The sequence below is a fragment of the Sitophilus oryzae genome, unplaced genomic scaffold, assembly GCF_002938485.1.
Source record: "Sitophilus oryzae breed Bouriz unplaced genomic scaffold, Soryzae_2.0 scaffold_130_pilon_pilon, whole genome shotgun sequence".
Classification (NCBI taxonomy): domain Eukaryota; kingdom Metazoa; phylum Arthropoda; class Insecta; order Coleoptera; family Curculionidae; genus Sitophilus; species Sitophilus oryzae.
In genome coordinates, this window is record NW_022145960.1 from 1,119,118 (window position 1) to 1,133,414 (window position 14,297).

The 14,297-nt window shown below is 31.4% G+C and overlaps 1 protein-coding gene and 1 long non-coding RNA gene across 2 annotated transcripts in view; one reads left to right on the top strand and one right to left on the bottom strand.

The window, feature by feature from the left end:
* The window catches only part of LOC115874968, a gene marked incomplete in the record, with an annotated part of 636,162 nt that extends 622,505 nt beyond the window's left edge, over positions 1-13,657 (top strand). The window contains 2 exon segments of the mRNA XM_030890274.1: positions 1,752-2,010; positions 5,744-13,657. Of these exon segments, the coding sequence (XP_030746134.1) occupies positions 1,752-2,010; positions 5,744-5,804 (320 nt within the window).
* LOC115874974 overlaps positions 1-14,297 on the bottom strand; it is a 239,486-nt gene that overhangs the window by 194,975 nt on the left and 30,214 nt on the right. The gene's annotated exons all lie outside the window — the stretch shown is intronic.

Genomic DNA, 14,297 nt, shown 5'->3' on the forward strand with positions numbered 1-14,297 from the left:
TCACTTATTGGTATGTCCATGCCTCTACATCTGCTTTTCCACTGTTTTAAAACTTTTTAACTAATCTAAAATACTTTTTTAAGAATCTAAATCAATAAATATTTTTTCATTTCTCCAACCTTTTTTAAATTAAATTTCAGGTATATTTTTCAATGACTTACTTTTCTTAATCACCCTTGGGCAATTTAGTATAGCAATCTAGTAAAATTTCATTAATAAGCTACATATTTGTTTTTGACTTAGTTTGCTACGGTTAAATACAAAACACTAATTAATTAATTAATTTTAATTCTATGATAGTAATTTTGGTTTTGTCAGTTCTGTTGGAGCACTATGTTAGAATGCACTGGGCTGTAGTAACACTTTTCACTACACTAGTTCAAATCAGTTCAAATGGTTTTGTTCATTTCAGTCTTCTAACTAAGCCATCAAGACGGTTTATGTATGAGAGCAACACACAGTGTAGATCTTACTCGAATTTTCTGTTTACGTCTGGTCGCTGCGCCGTTCTCTGTTTTTCCAGACTATTCCACTCGCTCCCGAATGGGGGCGGGCATATTAGTCACTTTAGGACAAGTCCACACGGGTCCGCAACAGCATTAACTAACACAATTAAGTACATACTTGATTACATAATTAATTAATATTTGGGCGGAAATAATTGTGGTATATTTTATTAATTGTATACTCTTTTAATGAGATTTAAATAGTTTTCTTTTTGTATGCAAATGAGCTATTAATATTATCGTTCTTAGTACCTGTACATTTTATACATTTTTTGCTTTAAAAACAATCTAAAATGTCAATATTCCATGGTTATTGACATTTGTCTGAGAGTGATAAATGAGGTCTAAATTATAAGAAAAGGCATTTTCTACGAGCAAATGGTAAAAAATGGTATAATACAGTTTGATATACAATTGAATTGTGCATCTAATTCTCCTAAAATATAGAGGATATTCCATTTAAGTTAAACAATTTATTGCCGTTTAAAGCAAGACATTATTTAAAATAAATTTTTACACACTCTGTATGAAGAATAATACTATTCTTATTATTGCATCACAATAACTGATCAATAAATAAACTTTAGTAAATATTTATAGTATTAAAAACTTTTACTTATAATATACCCTTGCAGAAATAAAGCATTAAAATTTTTACTGCAATTTCACAAAATTGAAAATATTTCAAAAACGGTAAGGTTTAAGTGTGATAAATCTCAATCAAATTTACCTTTATTTTAATCGTAGAAACTAAAAATGTATTAATATACAGGGTGTTTTATTCAAAAAATGTAACTTTGATATTTTTTTATTTATTTGGAACACTCTGTATTTTGTAAAAATATAAAAAATTATTGTATATATATTGTTTATAGGAAATATAATATAGGATAGGCCCGTTCATAGGCTATAGGAAATAGTCCTTCAACGGATCCAAAACTTACATTTTGTAAAAATCTAATTAAAAAAGTCTGGACTTTTTGCTACAAAACTCCGTGTAGTATGTGGTGAACTGTATATACTGGCTTTTAGTCGATTCGTTTATTAGTGAAATCGATATGCACTGATTTTTTTTTTCGTTCAATTTAAACTGTCGACAGTTTGTAACTTTTCGGTTAACTTGGTATTTTTGTCTGCAGTGGATAGAATTGCAGTATCATCTGCAAATATAGCATTTCGGCATTTTCGTTCAGTGACTATATCATCGTTCAATGACTATATATGGTTATATTTTATTCATTCTAGAGCTATCCACGGCCGGCACGGCAGGCCTCAGCCAATCCGAGCCGGTTTCCCCTTTAGCCGGCCCCAGCAAAGGGGAGGCCAAGGCGCCCCTGGCGGAACCGGATAGCGAGTCTCCGGCCAGCGAGATGCCCCCCTCGGAAATAGCGGCCGAGGAGGAACACGGCAAGGCCCAGGGAAAGGAGGAGACGAAGAAGCGCAAATCGGAAACGGGTGAAGGCGACGAGGCCAAAAGCAACGATGTTTGTCCGTGGGAGGACGAGTAAGTACGTTGCCGATCATGCGGAGGGGATCACTAAAAGTGTTAAATTATCGTTGTCCTTAAAGATAGATAAGGTTTAATTTGCAAGTCAGTTGTTTTATCAGCAAATCGAAGACCAATATCTGAAGAAAAAAGAATTATCTCCTTTTCAGTGTAAGATTTTAATTATTTTTTTTTATTTTAACGTGTAAGATGATCGAGATAATACTCTGGCAATTCGACCATGTCAAAAACATTCAAAAACTGGTATTGATTAATAGTAGTTATTGTTTTTTAAACATTTTGAGGAGAATTATAAAAAATGTCAGAAGTGGCATATTCTGACACTCGCAAAACAGACAGGTATTAGTTAGTTTTAATTAAATAGTAAGGGTTTAAATACAAAATTTACGGGTAACCTCATTCTGAAGCATGCTAATAGTACTTTACCTGCCTGATTTTGTTTGTTCTTGACTATATAGTGGGTTGAACAGTAGAGCTTCTACTTGACATGATGTTGTCTCGTATAAGATATAGCCTAAAGTCTTTTCTAAATCATTTCATAAAAATTTTAGCCACAATTTTTTCCATTTCTTTTCTTGTAATGACATAATCCAAAAATTATGCTGTTGTGCGTATTAGGTGAATTCATATATATTTCGTGGCTACGCTCACCCCTATAACTTTTTTTCCGATGAAAAAACGATATTTCATATGTTAGTATATGACATAAATTAGTATTGATTGGCGTATTCAATTGCTTTTGGTCGGTTCCTGTTTCCCGGAAACGACTACAACTTTTGATTTTTAAATGGCACCCTCAGCATATTTCTGTTTTATTCATTGGATAAATGACACTCTGAATAGATGACATATCATATGTCAAATTTTGACATTTCCACTTAAAGAAAAATCATATTTGAAATTTCAATCTAGAGTGCCATCATAGCTGTGTTAAAAACACTAATTTTTAATTAAGAAGCCTAGGAAAAATAGACTTGATCGTCTAGTGTTTTTCGTGTCTTGTCCTATGGCCGTTTAAGAGATGCCCAAATCGTATTTTTAATCATATCTCAATTTTTTCAAATGGAACAAGGGTGACTCATCTGGAAATATAGCATATTTGGAAAAGGCATTTTTTTACGAATAATTTGGTACCACACACTTGGTATTTCGAGTCAAATTTTCGTTATGAACCACATGTTACAATTTCAAATAAACCATATGCGAAAATGTCAAAAGTTGACATATGACATGTCATTATATTCAGAGTGTCATTTTCTATCGAATAAAGTAAAAAAATACCGAGGACGTCATTTAAAAATGAAAATTTGTAGTCATTTCCGGTGAAACAGGGACCGACCAAAAACAATTGAATACTTTAATCAATCTTAATTTATGTCATATACTAACACAGCAAATATCGTTTTTTTGTTTGAAAAAATAAAAAACTTATAGGGGTGAGCCATTTTCGAGACGCACCCGATATATTGGATTTAAGAACTCGTGGGAATTTTTAGATAAAAAAACTGGAAATTTTGACCATCTTCGTGGGAAAATTCTATTTCAGAAAGTTGGCAAAACTTTATACAGGGTGGCGCCTCTCATATGCCTCGGAAGCTCCAAGGAGAACGGTAGTTTATATCGAAATGAAATTTTGGCAGCATATGTAGGTTAACTGAAAGCATTTTATAAAAATATATAGAATTATACAGGGTGTCCCCAAAAAAAGTTACACATCAAAGTTGTGTTTTTTCTAATGGAACACCTTATATATTAATTGATTTTCGAATTCTAGGAAAAAAATAAAAGAGTTCTATTAAAGAAGCATATACCTAAAATCTAAGGATTTTGACATATTTCACATTTTGTGAAAATGAAGAGTAAATTTTAAATTTCGATAACAGCTATCTAAATTTTAGTTGACCCTGTATAGCCTGATATTTAATTACAGTAACCATTGTATGTTAAACCAAATTTAAATTAGACCAGAAAAGTTATACAGGGTGAGATAAAATTAATATGAAACATTAGTCACTTTTAAAAGCCAATAAGTTACTTTATACAAGTCCTTTATTTTAAATGGAACACCCAGTATACTTTTTCGTTGTTCAATGGGGAATTTATATATCTTCAAAATATTATTAAGGTTGCCTACCCCTCAGACAAAGCTTTTCCCAGGTATTTTAATTTTTATGATTTTGCGTCAGTAAATCTTTGTTATTTGAAAAAATCTATCTTTTGTTAATTTAACAAACAACAAATACCTTTTGTTAATTTAACAAAAATTAAAGATTGTAGAGTAAAATACTCAAGGGTAATAAAAAGATACATGTTTAAAACATATTTTAATTATTACAGAATTAAAACTGGATATAAACCTATAATTATGCGACAAAAAATAGCTAGATTAAATCAAATGCTCAAAAGGCTTCCTTTCCTGTTAACTGCATAAAATGATTGTCTTTTTAAAAGGATCTTTTCATTTTAAAAGGCATTTATGTGGAGTTCTACCTCGAAAAGCAGCTACAATAATTTCTCTCATGTTGTCGACACTAGTTTTGTAGGCACTATCTTTAACATATCCCCGTAAAAAAACCAAACTAGATAAAATCAGGAGCATTTAAGTATTCTATTAAAAAACTAATAGAATCATATCAATTCTCTCTGCTGTAGAATAAGTTTGCATTTTCGGCATATTTCTGAGTTTTTTTTTGTTTTAACTGATACAGTTGTTAAAGTTTGACTAATTAGACAGCTATGTTGAAGTAACGTCAGACATATCATAGACACCTAGATTTTATCAAATAATAAAGATCTACTCGGATCAAATCATGTATATGAAAATATTTAGGAAAATCTTTGTTTGAGGGGTAGGCAACCTTAATAGTTTTTTTTGAAAAGACATGAATTCTCCATTGCATATCGGAATAATATACTGGGTGTTCCATTTAAAATAAGAGAGTAACATGCTTTTAAAGATGACCAATCAATATTTCAATATTAATTTTGTCCTACCCTGTATAACTTTTTGGATCAAGTTTTAATTTGATTTAAAGTACAATAAAAATACAAAAATAAGACCAATTATTACTTATGTAATAATAGTAATAAAAAAGTTATAGGGCTGAGCCACCTTTGACGCACCCGGTCGTCAACATAATACAGATATTATGTTTTTAACAGAAAATTTTAAAAATGTATCAAACAAATTTCGAATTATACATTTCAATATTTTTTGCGAAAAAACCCTCACAGGTGTTCCTGGGATCGAAATACACCTTCCATAGAAAAATTCACCATGTATTCGCGGAATGGAGGTATAAGAATAATGTCTGATACCAACCGAAGATATGTATTTAGTTGCGGTAATGCTAGTTTGAATTTACTCACTTTGCGACTAGAAATGCTTATACGATAACTATTTTTTACGAATAATACATGAATTTAGAATTTCCCACGAATTTGTTTTTTTTTATTTTGGATTAAAATTTCCCTTTTCCCTCTGGATCTCGAAATTACCAACGAATCGGGGAAAATATCACTGTATGTATATCTGACTGATGTGTTAAAGTCATCCGGAAAATCCAGATATTTATATGTATACATGTCAATAATTTTCATAACTAATATTCCATTAAGTGATCCTCTCCAATTGATCGGCAATTCCTAAATAAACTTTAAAGTCTTCAAGTAGGAGGTAATCCAGAAGGGTGTGAAAAGGGTGGAGGACCTACAATTCGTTTCCTTTCAGAGAAAGTTGTAAGGTCGACACACCGTTCGTCAAAACGTACGCCACCCTAGGATACCTCTAACTGTGGATCATCACAGTAGTCACCGGGCCATATATGTATGGCTGTAAATTATTTAGCTTAGGTGAAGAAAGTGAATGAAGAGTAGGTTATAATGTTTTAATGCTTGTTGTTTGGGAAACGGATAAAATGTCATTTGGATTTTGATATATCGCTGCGGAAATGACGAAAAAGCGAAAACACAATATTTTAATATTACTATTTCGGACTGTTAAATAAAAAAAAAACTATTTTTTAGTATGTTTTTTACTCGCACACCGGTAGTTATTGAAAGCAGTGATATTTCAAAACCTACGAAACATAGATTAGGCTGAAATTTGCGATAGTATTACACCAATCGGAACTAGTTAATTGTCCAAATATTGAAAATAATTTATAAATGTTTTATTTGGTTGTAAAAAGTAATTTTATAAAGAACATTTACAAAAACCCTGCTCAAGTAAGCCCTAGAAAATTTAAGGTATGTCTAGCAAATTATAATAGTATTTAATTATTAAAATGAGCATTGAAGAGCCATTTTGCTTCTAACACAGCAACCTGAGATGCTACATATCTGATAACACAATAAAAAGTTAAAGTAAGGCACAATACGTATACGTATCTCTCGACACGTAACGCAGAAACCTACGTTACGTCTGCCGTTGCGTTGTTGTGTAAACAAGAGTTACAACAAGTATTTTGACGTACCTAACGCAAATGGTACATTTGTAATTCTAAATTATTTTGTAAAACAATTTACTTAATTTTAAAACTGAAATGGATACCTCTTTTCCATTGATTCCACATTAAATTTATAAAAGTAATATCGAAAAATAAAGAAAATTATAAATGGAAATTATTTTATTACAGAAAGTAGTCCTTACAACTTAAAATGCTCTTAGTAATAAAAAATATTGGAAAACTGACACAGTTTTATGATTATTTATTCAGATTCAATCTTTTAGAATCCTCATATTATGAATTTTGGCTACGAACTAGCATTTAATTAAATAGATTTCAAAATGAGTTTATGATGCTTAATATTTTCATACTAATTTATTGTAATAAAATAGGCCCAGTTCTGTTACACTGGCCCCAAAATTTATGAAATAACTTAATTACTAGCCATTTGTGGAAATGAGTTGTTTGCGAATTTGTACGTTCGGCATCATTCGGGTGAAAATCGAAACTCCTTCGGCTCGATAAGTTTGCGTTTTGCATGTACGTAAAGGCACGTAAAGATACGTATCACGTATCCGTAAACGCAAGTGAATTTCTCACTGCGCAAGCGTATATGTCAAACGATACGTTTACATCTACGTCTTTGGCCGTGCTTTAACTGTCTAATATCTTCTTTAAAGTCATACACTCTTCTAAATCTTATATCACTATATTAGTATCAGACAGTTTTGTGTAGATGTACAGGGTGTCCAATTAAGAATGGACGCTAGCTGTATCTTAGAAACTTATCGTACCTATATCTTTGGTGGAAAATTGTAATAAGTAAATCGGCCAAGAGAAATCGCTGGAAATTACTTTCAAGTTATAAAAATGTCTGATAGGGGGCGCATCTGTGATGACCTATCAGAAAACAGATTTTTTCTCAAAAATATGCAGGTGAAGAGGTATTTTAAATATTGCTATTGCAATCAATGGAAAATTTGTATTTATTTTTGTATAGCGTATTTTGCTCTATCTCATAAAATAAAGTGGTGGGGGAAGGTTAAACTTGCTTTTATTAAAACTCTGGTTTGGATTACCCAATTTAAACAAACTAGGGCTCGTTAAAAATAGCTTTTCTTCCCTAATGATCTCCAGTATAAATTTTGTTTCCATAGATTTTTTTGTGCTAGCTAGAGGGCGCTGTCTGACATCGTAACAGATATTGCGCTTTTGCATAAAAAAAGAAAAAGCAGGTTATATTTTGTTTTACACTGTTAAATAGAGCACAAAATTTCCAAAATATCAACGCAAACCGCAACTTTCCAATTTACCCAAAAAAACAAACCAAATCTGTTACAATGTCAAATAGCGCCCTCTAGCTACCACGAAAAAATATATGGAAAGAAGATTTGTACTGTAGGTTATTAGAAGGAAAAGCTCTTTTAAACGAGTGCTAGTTTGTTTAAATTGGCTAACCTGAACCAGAGTTATCCTTATTTTAATAAAAGCAAGTTTATCCTTTCCCCACCACTTTATTTTTTGAGATAGAGCAACAAACGTTATACCTATCAAAAAAATTACAAATTTCCCATTGATTACAACAGCAATACCTTTTCACCTGCATATTTTTGACTAATCACAGATGCGCCTCCTAGCGGATATTTTTCGAACTTAATAATAATTTCCAGCAATTTTTCTTGGTCGATTTATTTATTACAGTTTTTTTCTCAAAGCAGTTTCTGTGATACAGCCGGCGCGGCGTCCATTCTTAGTTGGCCACCCGGTACATCTATACAAATTGTTTGCAATAGAAAAACGCCTTGGTATACGCACCTACAATTTTCTATAACGGTTTAATTTGAGCTCCAACTTCCAAAATATTTAATTTGCAGATAATATTTCTATAGCTAAGGTGTTAAAACATGATATGTTGCCAGCTACAGTATGATTGACGTAAACATTCTTTAATGATAGATAAATTTAATGCGATGTTTTAATATAAATCTGTTGTGTAATAATACTGAAAATGGGTGTTACAACAAAAAGGATTATTTGCATTGTAATATTTCATTTAACTACATGCATTTTAGTATACTAAATAAGTAAATAATACAATAAACCCAGAATCTCTTTATTAGCCTATTTAAAACACCTTTAACTTTTTTAGATCATTCGGCAAAATAAGCGAGTTCAAGTTTAAAGTTTTAAGAAACATTATTAAAATATAAGGTTAAAAGCCTGGTTTACATAGTAATGAATAAGTTAGACATTAAGGATCTCTCTTGTCTCAACCTTTTTGTTATAAAGGCCCCCATTCACTGGGCGATTTTGTAGCAAACAAGTTGAGGGATAAAATTGCTTCTAAATTTCTTGGAAATTTGGTAGCTTGGAACCGACCATTTATAAGGCGACATTCAAGCAATTTGGTTGTCAATCAATTTTTCTGGAAATTAATCGACAATTTCCGACATTCTCCTGTTCGCGTACTAAATAATAAAAATAGTTGAGCAACCCGGTCCAGCAAGCCGACGTCCACTGATTGGGCGATCCTCGTACAACCGCTTTAAATTGCTGGTAATCGCAACCCGATTCACCTTCCGCACTCTGTAAATCAAAAGATTGCTTGGCAACCACAATATCGCTCTCAATTTGATTGAAATGGCGCACTAACCTGGAGATCTTTCGCGTACGCGTACTAAATAATAAAAATAGTTGAGCAACCCGGTTGCCGACGTCCACTGATTGAGCGATGCTCGTAAAACCTCTTTAAATTGCTGGTAATCGCAACACGGTTCACCTTCCGCAGTGTAAATCAAAAGATTGTTTGGCAACCACAATATCGCTTTCAATTTGATTGAAATGACGCACTAACCTGGAGATCTCTCGACAATTTGATCGAAAGCGACTAGATCGCTCGATCGGATTGCTCGTTTATCGCCTAGTGAATGGCAGCCTTAAGATATTGAGAGGTATCAGAAACTTAAAAAATATTTTAAATGTCTTTATAAAGGAGTTGTTCTTATAACTAGGCTTTTATCTGGTAAAATTAAAGAATTTAAAGGCAGTACTACAATAATCAGATCATAAAATCGACTAATACCTGGGTATCGACTAATTTTTGAGCCCAAGTCGTACCCGACGTCAGTTACTCGATTTTTTGGTTTCGATTTAATCGATTTAACCGAAATCGACACTACATATAAATGTTTTTAGCGTTAATATACTACTTAATATGCACAACTTAAAAATAACCATATATTTGTCGTACGTAAACGTTATAGTGTATAACCTAAACTGTATTACTTAGCTGTGACAAAAAAAATCAGAAAAACGAAACGAGACAACGGTTGAAGATTGGTGCAGACCAACCGTGTCCGTTTGCAAAAAAAATGTTACAATCTATAATCCAATAAATTTTCGTATTGTATAACGTATATAAGCACATATAAAGTATCTTATATTATATTTATATATGTTGTAGGTGTAGGTAAATTAGTACGTGTATGATCGTGGAATAATGTGTCGATTTCGATACTAAAGCTAAATTAGATTTGCGAAACTATCTTGAAATGTTTAAACTTGAAGTCGATTTATTTAAAATTGTTACTAATTATTCCATGATTTGTATAAGAATAAGAAGATCGTAACGTATAATAATCTTTCTTCTGGGGGACTGGTTCACTTAAAATTCACAAACTTCACGGAGTAATTAATATGAGCAGTATTGACGATGAAGTATATATGAGCCCAAACCAATTTTCCAAAAATGAGATTGTTCTCCAGGTTACATATGATCTGAAATGTTGCATAATGCCAAAAAGTAGATTCTAAACCAATGAATTTCGACAAAAAAATGAAAAGTTGAAGGAAGGGACGAGGTAGTAGACAGACTGCTTACAAGACTTAAAGTAAAAAAGCCTACTTGGCGCAGATGTTAACAGAAGGAATATATAGAATATAGAAGGAATATATTGAATAACTACTGCCATTCACATGAACGGGCTAAAGAAGATGGAGGACTAGGAGCAATACAAAGCTTGTCTCTAAAGGGTTGGGTTGGTAAATATCTTACAGATTGAGAAGCATTTTGTCACTGATTTTGCAAACATTTGGATTGGTTTGACGTGGTCCAACGAGAAAAAAGAATTAAACAGTTAATAAATTTAAAAATATTTTTGTCGGATTTACAATGGTCGTTGCTTGATGTTACAAAACTACGGTTTACAATATAATTAGAACCTACGGTTCCTGCGTAGGTTTAATATTGATTAAGAGAATTAAAAAATATCCATTAATGGTAAGAGAGATATTGAATAGTTGCAAATTTACATGAAAGAGCTATAGAAGAGGTTAGAGGGCTAGGAGGAAGACAAAATTAGTGTCTGATAGTGGACTTGACTGGATAAAGAATAACTTTCTTAAAGATTGTGAAGCATTTGGTCACTGATATTGGAAACATTTGGATAAGTTTGACATGGTACAAAGAGAAAACAGAATGAATAATTTAAATAACAACTTAATGAAGAAATATTTTTCTTTTTATTGAGTGATAATAAATTTAAAAATATTTTTGTCGGAGATCACAACGGCCATTAGCATGTTAAGAAAAACAAATAATAATAATTAGAACCTAAGATTCTTGCGTAGGTATTAATACTGATTAAAAGAAATAAAAAGTATTCAATAATACCAGTCTAGTATCATCAGTACCAGTGAATCTGACATCTTGTCGAGATTTACCAAGCAATTTATCATATGCAGAAGAATAGTGAATAATCTTGTTTCTTTGTGGAAAAAGGGTTTGGCTCATGATCACTGATCGAACACATACGAAGCGTGATCGTAATATGGCCGCTCAATAGGATTGCAGCCTTATGGTGTGTTATGTCCATAATTTGGTCTTACCGAGGCAAAATAATAATAATGAATTAGATCGTTTTCGGAGTAAACCTTCGTGGCGAAGCTTATTAGGTTTGAGGAGATTTAGGTTTGTCCGAGGTTTTAACAAGACATACAGGCGAGGCACAAAAAGACATTTTTACTCCGAGTATAACAAGTTTGGTTTGGTTTGGTTTGGTTTGGTTTGGTTACCAATAAAAGGAAATTAATGAAAATACGAAAGAAAAAAATATTCGCATGCAAATAATCCCAAAAATTCAGCATTACTGTGTAAAGGCCATATGAAATTGGCCTATAAACAAATTGTTGTTAAATATCTGTAATCTAGGGCGAAAATATTATTGCTTTGCAATAATAAATGGAATGATTAAAGTAGCTTTGTTGTGGTGTCATAATATGCAGTTCTATTAGTTAAAATGGACGTGTGTTGCATCAATTTGATCGACTGGTATAGGATTTAGGTCAACAAACGTGTGTATCGTTTTCATCTCACAATATGACATATGACAGAGAAAAAAACACTTTAGTAGGATATTTAACACCTTTTTATTTTGCTTTTATTATATTTTATTTTTTAAAATTTATTGAATAGAAATGGAAAACTAAAATATACATAATATTTACTATAATGTATATTATCATATTATTTTGTAACATGCTGTTAAGTTCTTCTTCTAAAACAGTTGACTTTCAAAGAGAATAATTTATATACCGTGTGTTGCATCGCAGACCTGGACATAGGAAATGCCATGCAAATTTTAAAAATGATGAATAAGTTTTTCCCATTTCATTTTACAGAAAAATGTATTGGAAACTTTTTAAATAACTCCTTAAAATGAAGGAAAGTGTTCATTTTGAATGGTTTATACGAATTCGTTCTGGAGTTATGAGAGATACAAAAAGTACTAAATTAGGCTAAAATTTAATATAATACGGTCCTGGTCAAATAAACTTAACAATCACAAGTTATGTCACAATATAACAAATCTACTATGACCCAGAGCTAAGATGCTATTATATAAAATAGATAGGAAACTCAATACATTTCGTCCGGACCGAGCGGTGGCGCCATCTCGTGGGTCTAGTAACGAAATAAAACATAAATTTAAAATGGTTGGTTTCTATTTTTTTCACATTTTTCTATTTATTCAAATTGATTCAAGAAACCACCAATTTACTCGAATAAATGGATTTAAGTTTAAATGGCAAAGGGGCTATAACAAAAACACAAAAAAAACTATAAGAAACCATCTTTATTGAACTGTATATAATAACAAAAACAATACAGAAGATTATGATAATAAAATCTATCTAGATCTATAACAATTAGGGTAACCTATTTTACAATTAATTAACAATCTCAAAGGAAGAGAAACTTCGGTTATCGGTTTCTCTACTACCAGTAATACAGTCAGCAACACAAAACTTAAAAAACATTGTCTACAGTTAAAAAAATATGAAAAAACACAAGAACAGAGCCGTATACAAATCAAAAACAAATTTAAAACACGATCTACGGATAACGGCCAAAATAAAATATAAATTGACAACTGTTGACAGGTTAAATTTTACATTTGACCGTAAAAGCCAGGTAAAAACAGGTAAAAATTTAAATTTTGTAAAATGTTGTTGTAATTGCGCCCCCTCGTGCATCTAGTAATGGACTATCGGCTACAACCTGTCATTTCCATAAGAGTTTCCTAGGCATGATTATGACTTTCCTCTACAGAGATCTGTCAAAAATATTCTCAGTTCTATGAAAAGTTACAAAAAGTACGCTGTAAAAATACGGGGATATTTTATAAATCAAATATGTTCGTAGATAAGTAAACAAACTACTTCAAAACGAAAATTTGTTTATTAAACGCTAAACAATTCACAAAATTAAGAGAACTTGTTAATAATTAAAAAATGGATCAAATTTATTCTACGTTCTTCATCCCTGTCCAATAATTCTTGATGTTCGGAATATTTAAATGACTTAAAATTATGCTTCCTCAAATTCGCTAAGCAGTGGTACGATGCTTTTCGACTATTTCTCCAAGTATTCTGGTATTTATTTGGTTTTCATATTCCAACATCATATTTAGTTCATTACAAATTATATTTTGCACGTATACAATCAATATGACTTTAAAAAAATGATTTCTTTTAAATTTGGCAACAATAAAATCAACTTAACGTTAAAACATGAAAGTTGAAGGTGGCTTGTTTGTTATTGTAATCAGGACCGGATTATTTTTTTGATTAATTAAGCATTTTTTTATCTCTCATAACTCAAGAACGAATTTGTATTAACTATTCAAAATGCTTGATTTTAAAGAATTCTTTAAAAAGTTTCAAATATATTTTTGTAAAATAAAATGGGAAAAACTTATTCGTCATTTTTAAAATTGACATGGGATTTCTAATGTCCAGGTCGTCGATGCAACAGACTATATTAAAGCTTTTTTAAAGCTTTATTAAAGCAGCATTTCACCAAAAAATCAACATTGTAATAATAGTGTGAAGCTGAAACCTAAAATTTTAAAATAATTAGCATTGTTAGAATATGATATAAATAATGGCAAACAATAAAACATTGCTTCCTATACATCTTTGATCGTTTTTTTCTCTGTCAGATTTTATATTAGTCTTGGCAGAAGATACTTTGAAATCATTCCGTTAAAGAAGTAATATATGGCCTCATGTTACAATTAGTTCAGATATTAATAAGTGTAAATAGGACTTTATCGATAAAACTAATGGGTAAAGGTCCGTAAATACTGAATACTCAAAATTCAGATCCATGATAAGCTAGATAAATAAATTTAAAATCGCATCTAACGCTACGATCTGCAAGATATTTTTTCTCGCCCTGTATTCTTACATGCCTTTTTAAATACCTGCCTATGTTCAAAGGCACTTTATTGTCCTGACCCTAAAGGGAGGTATTTGGAAAAATGTCTTGCAGAC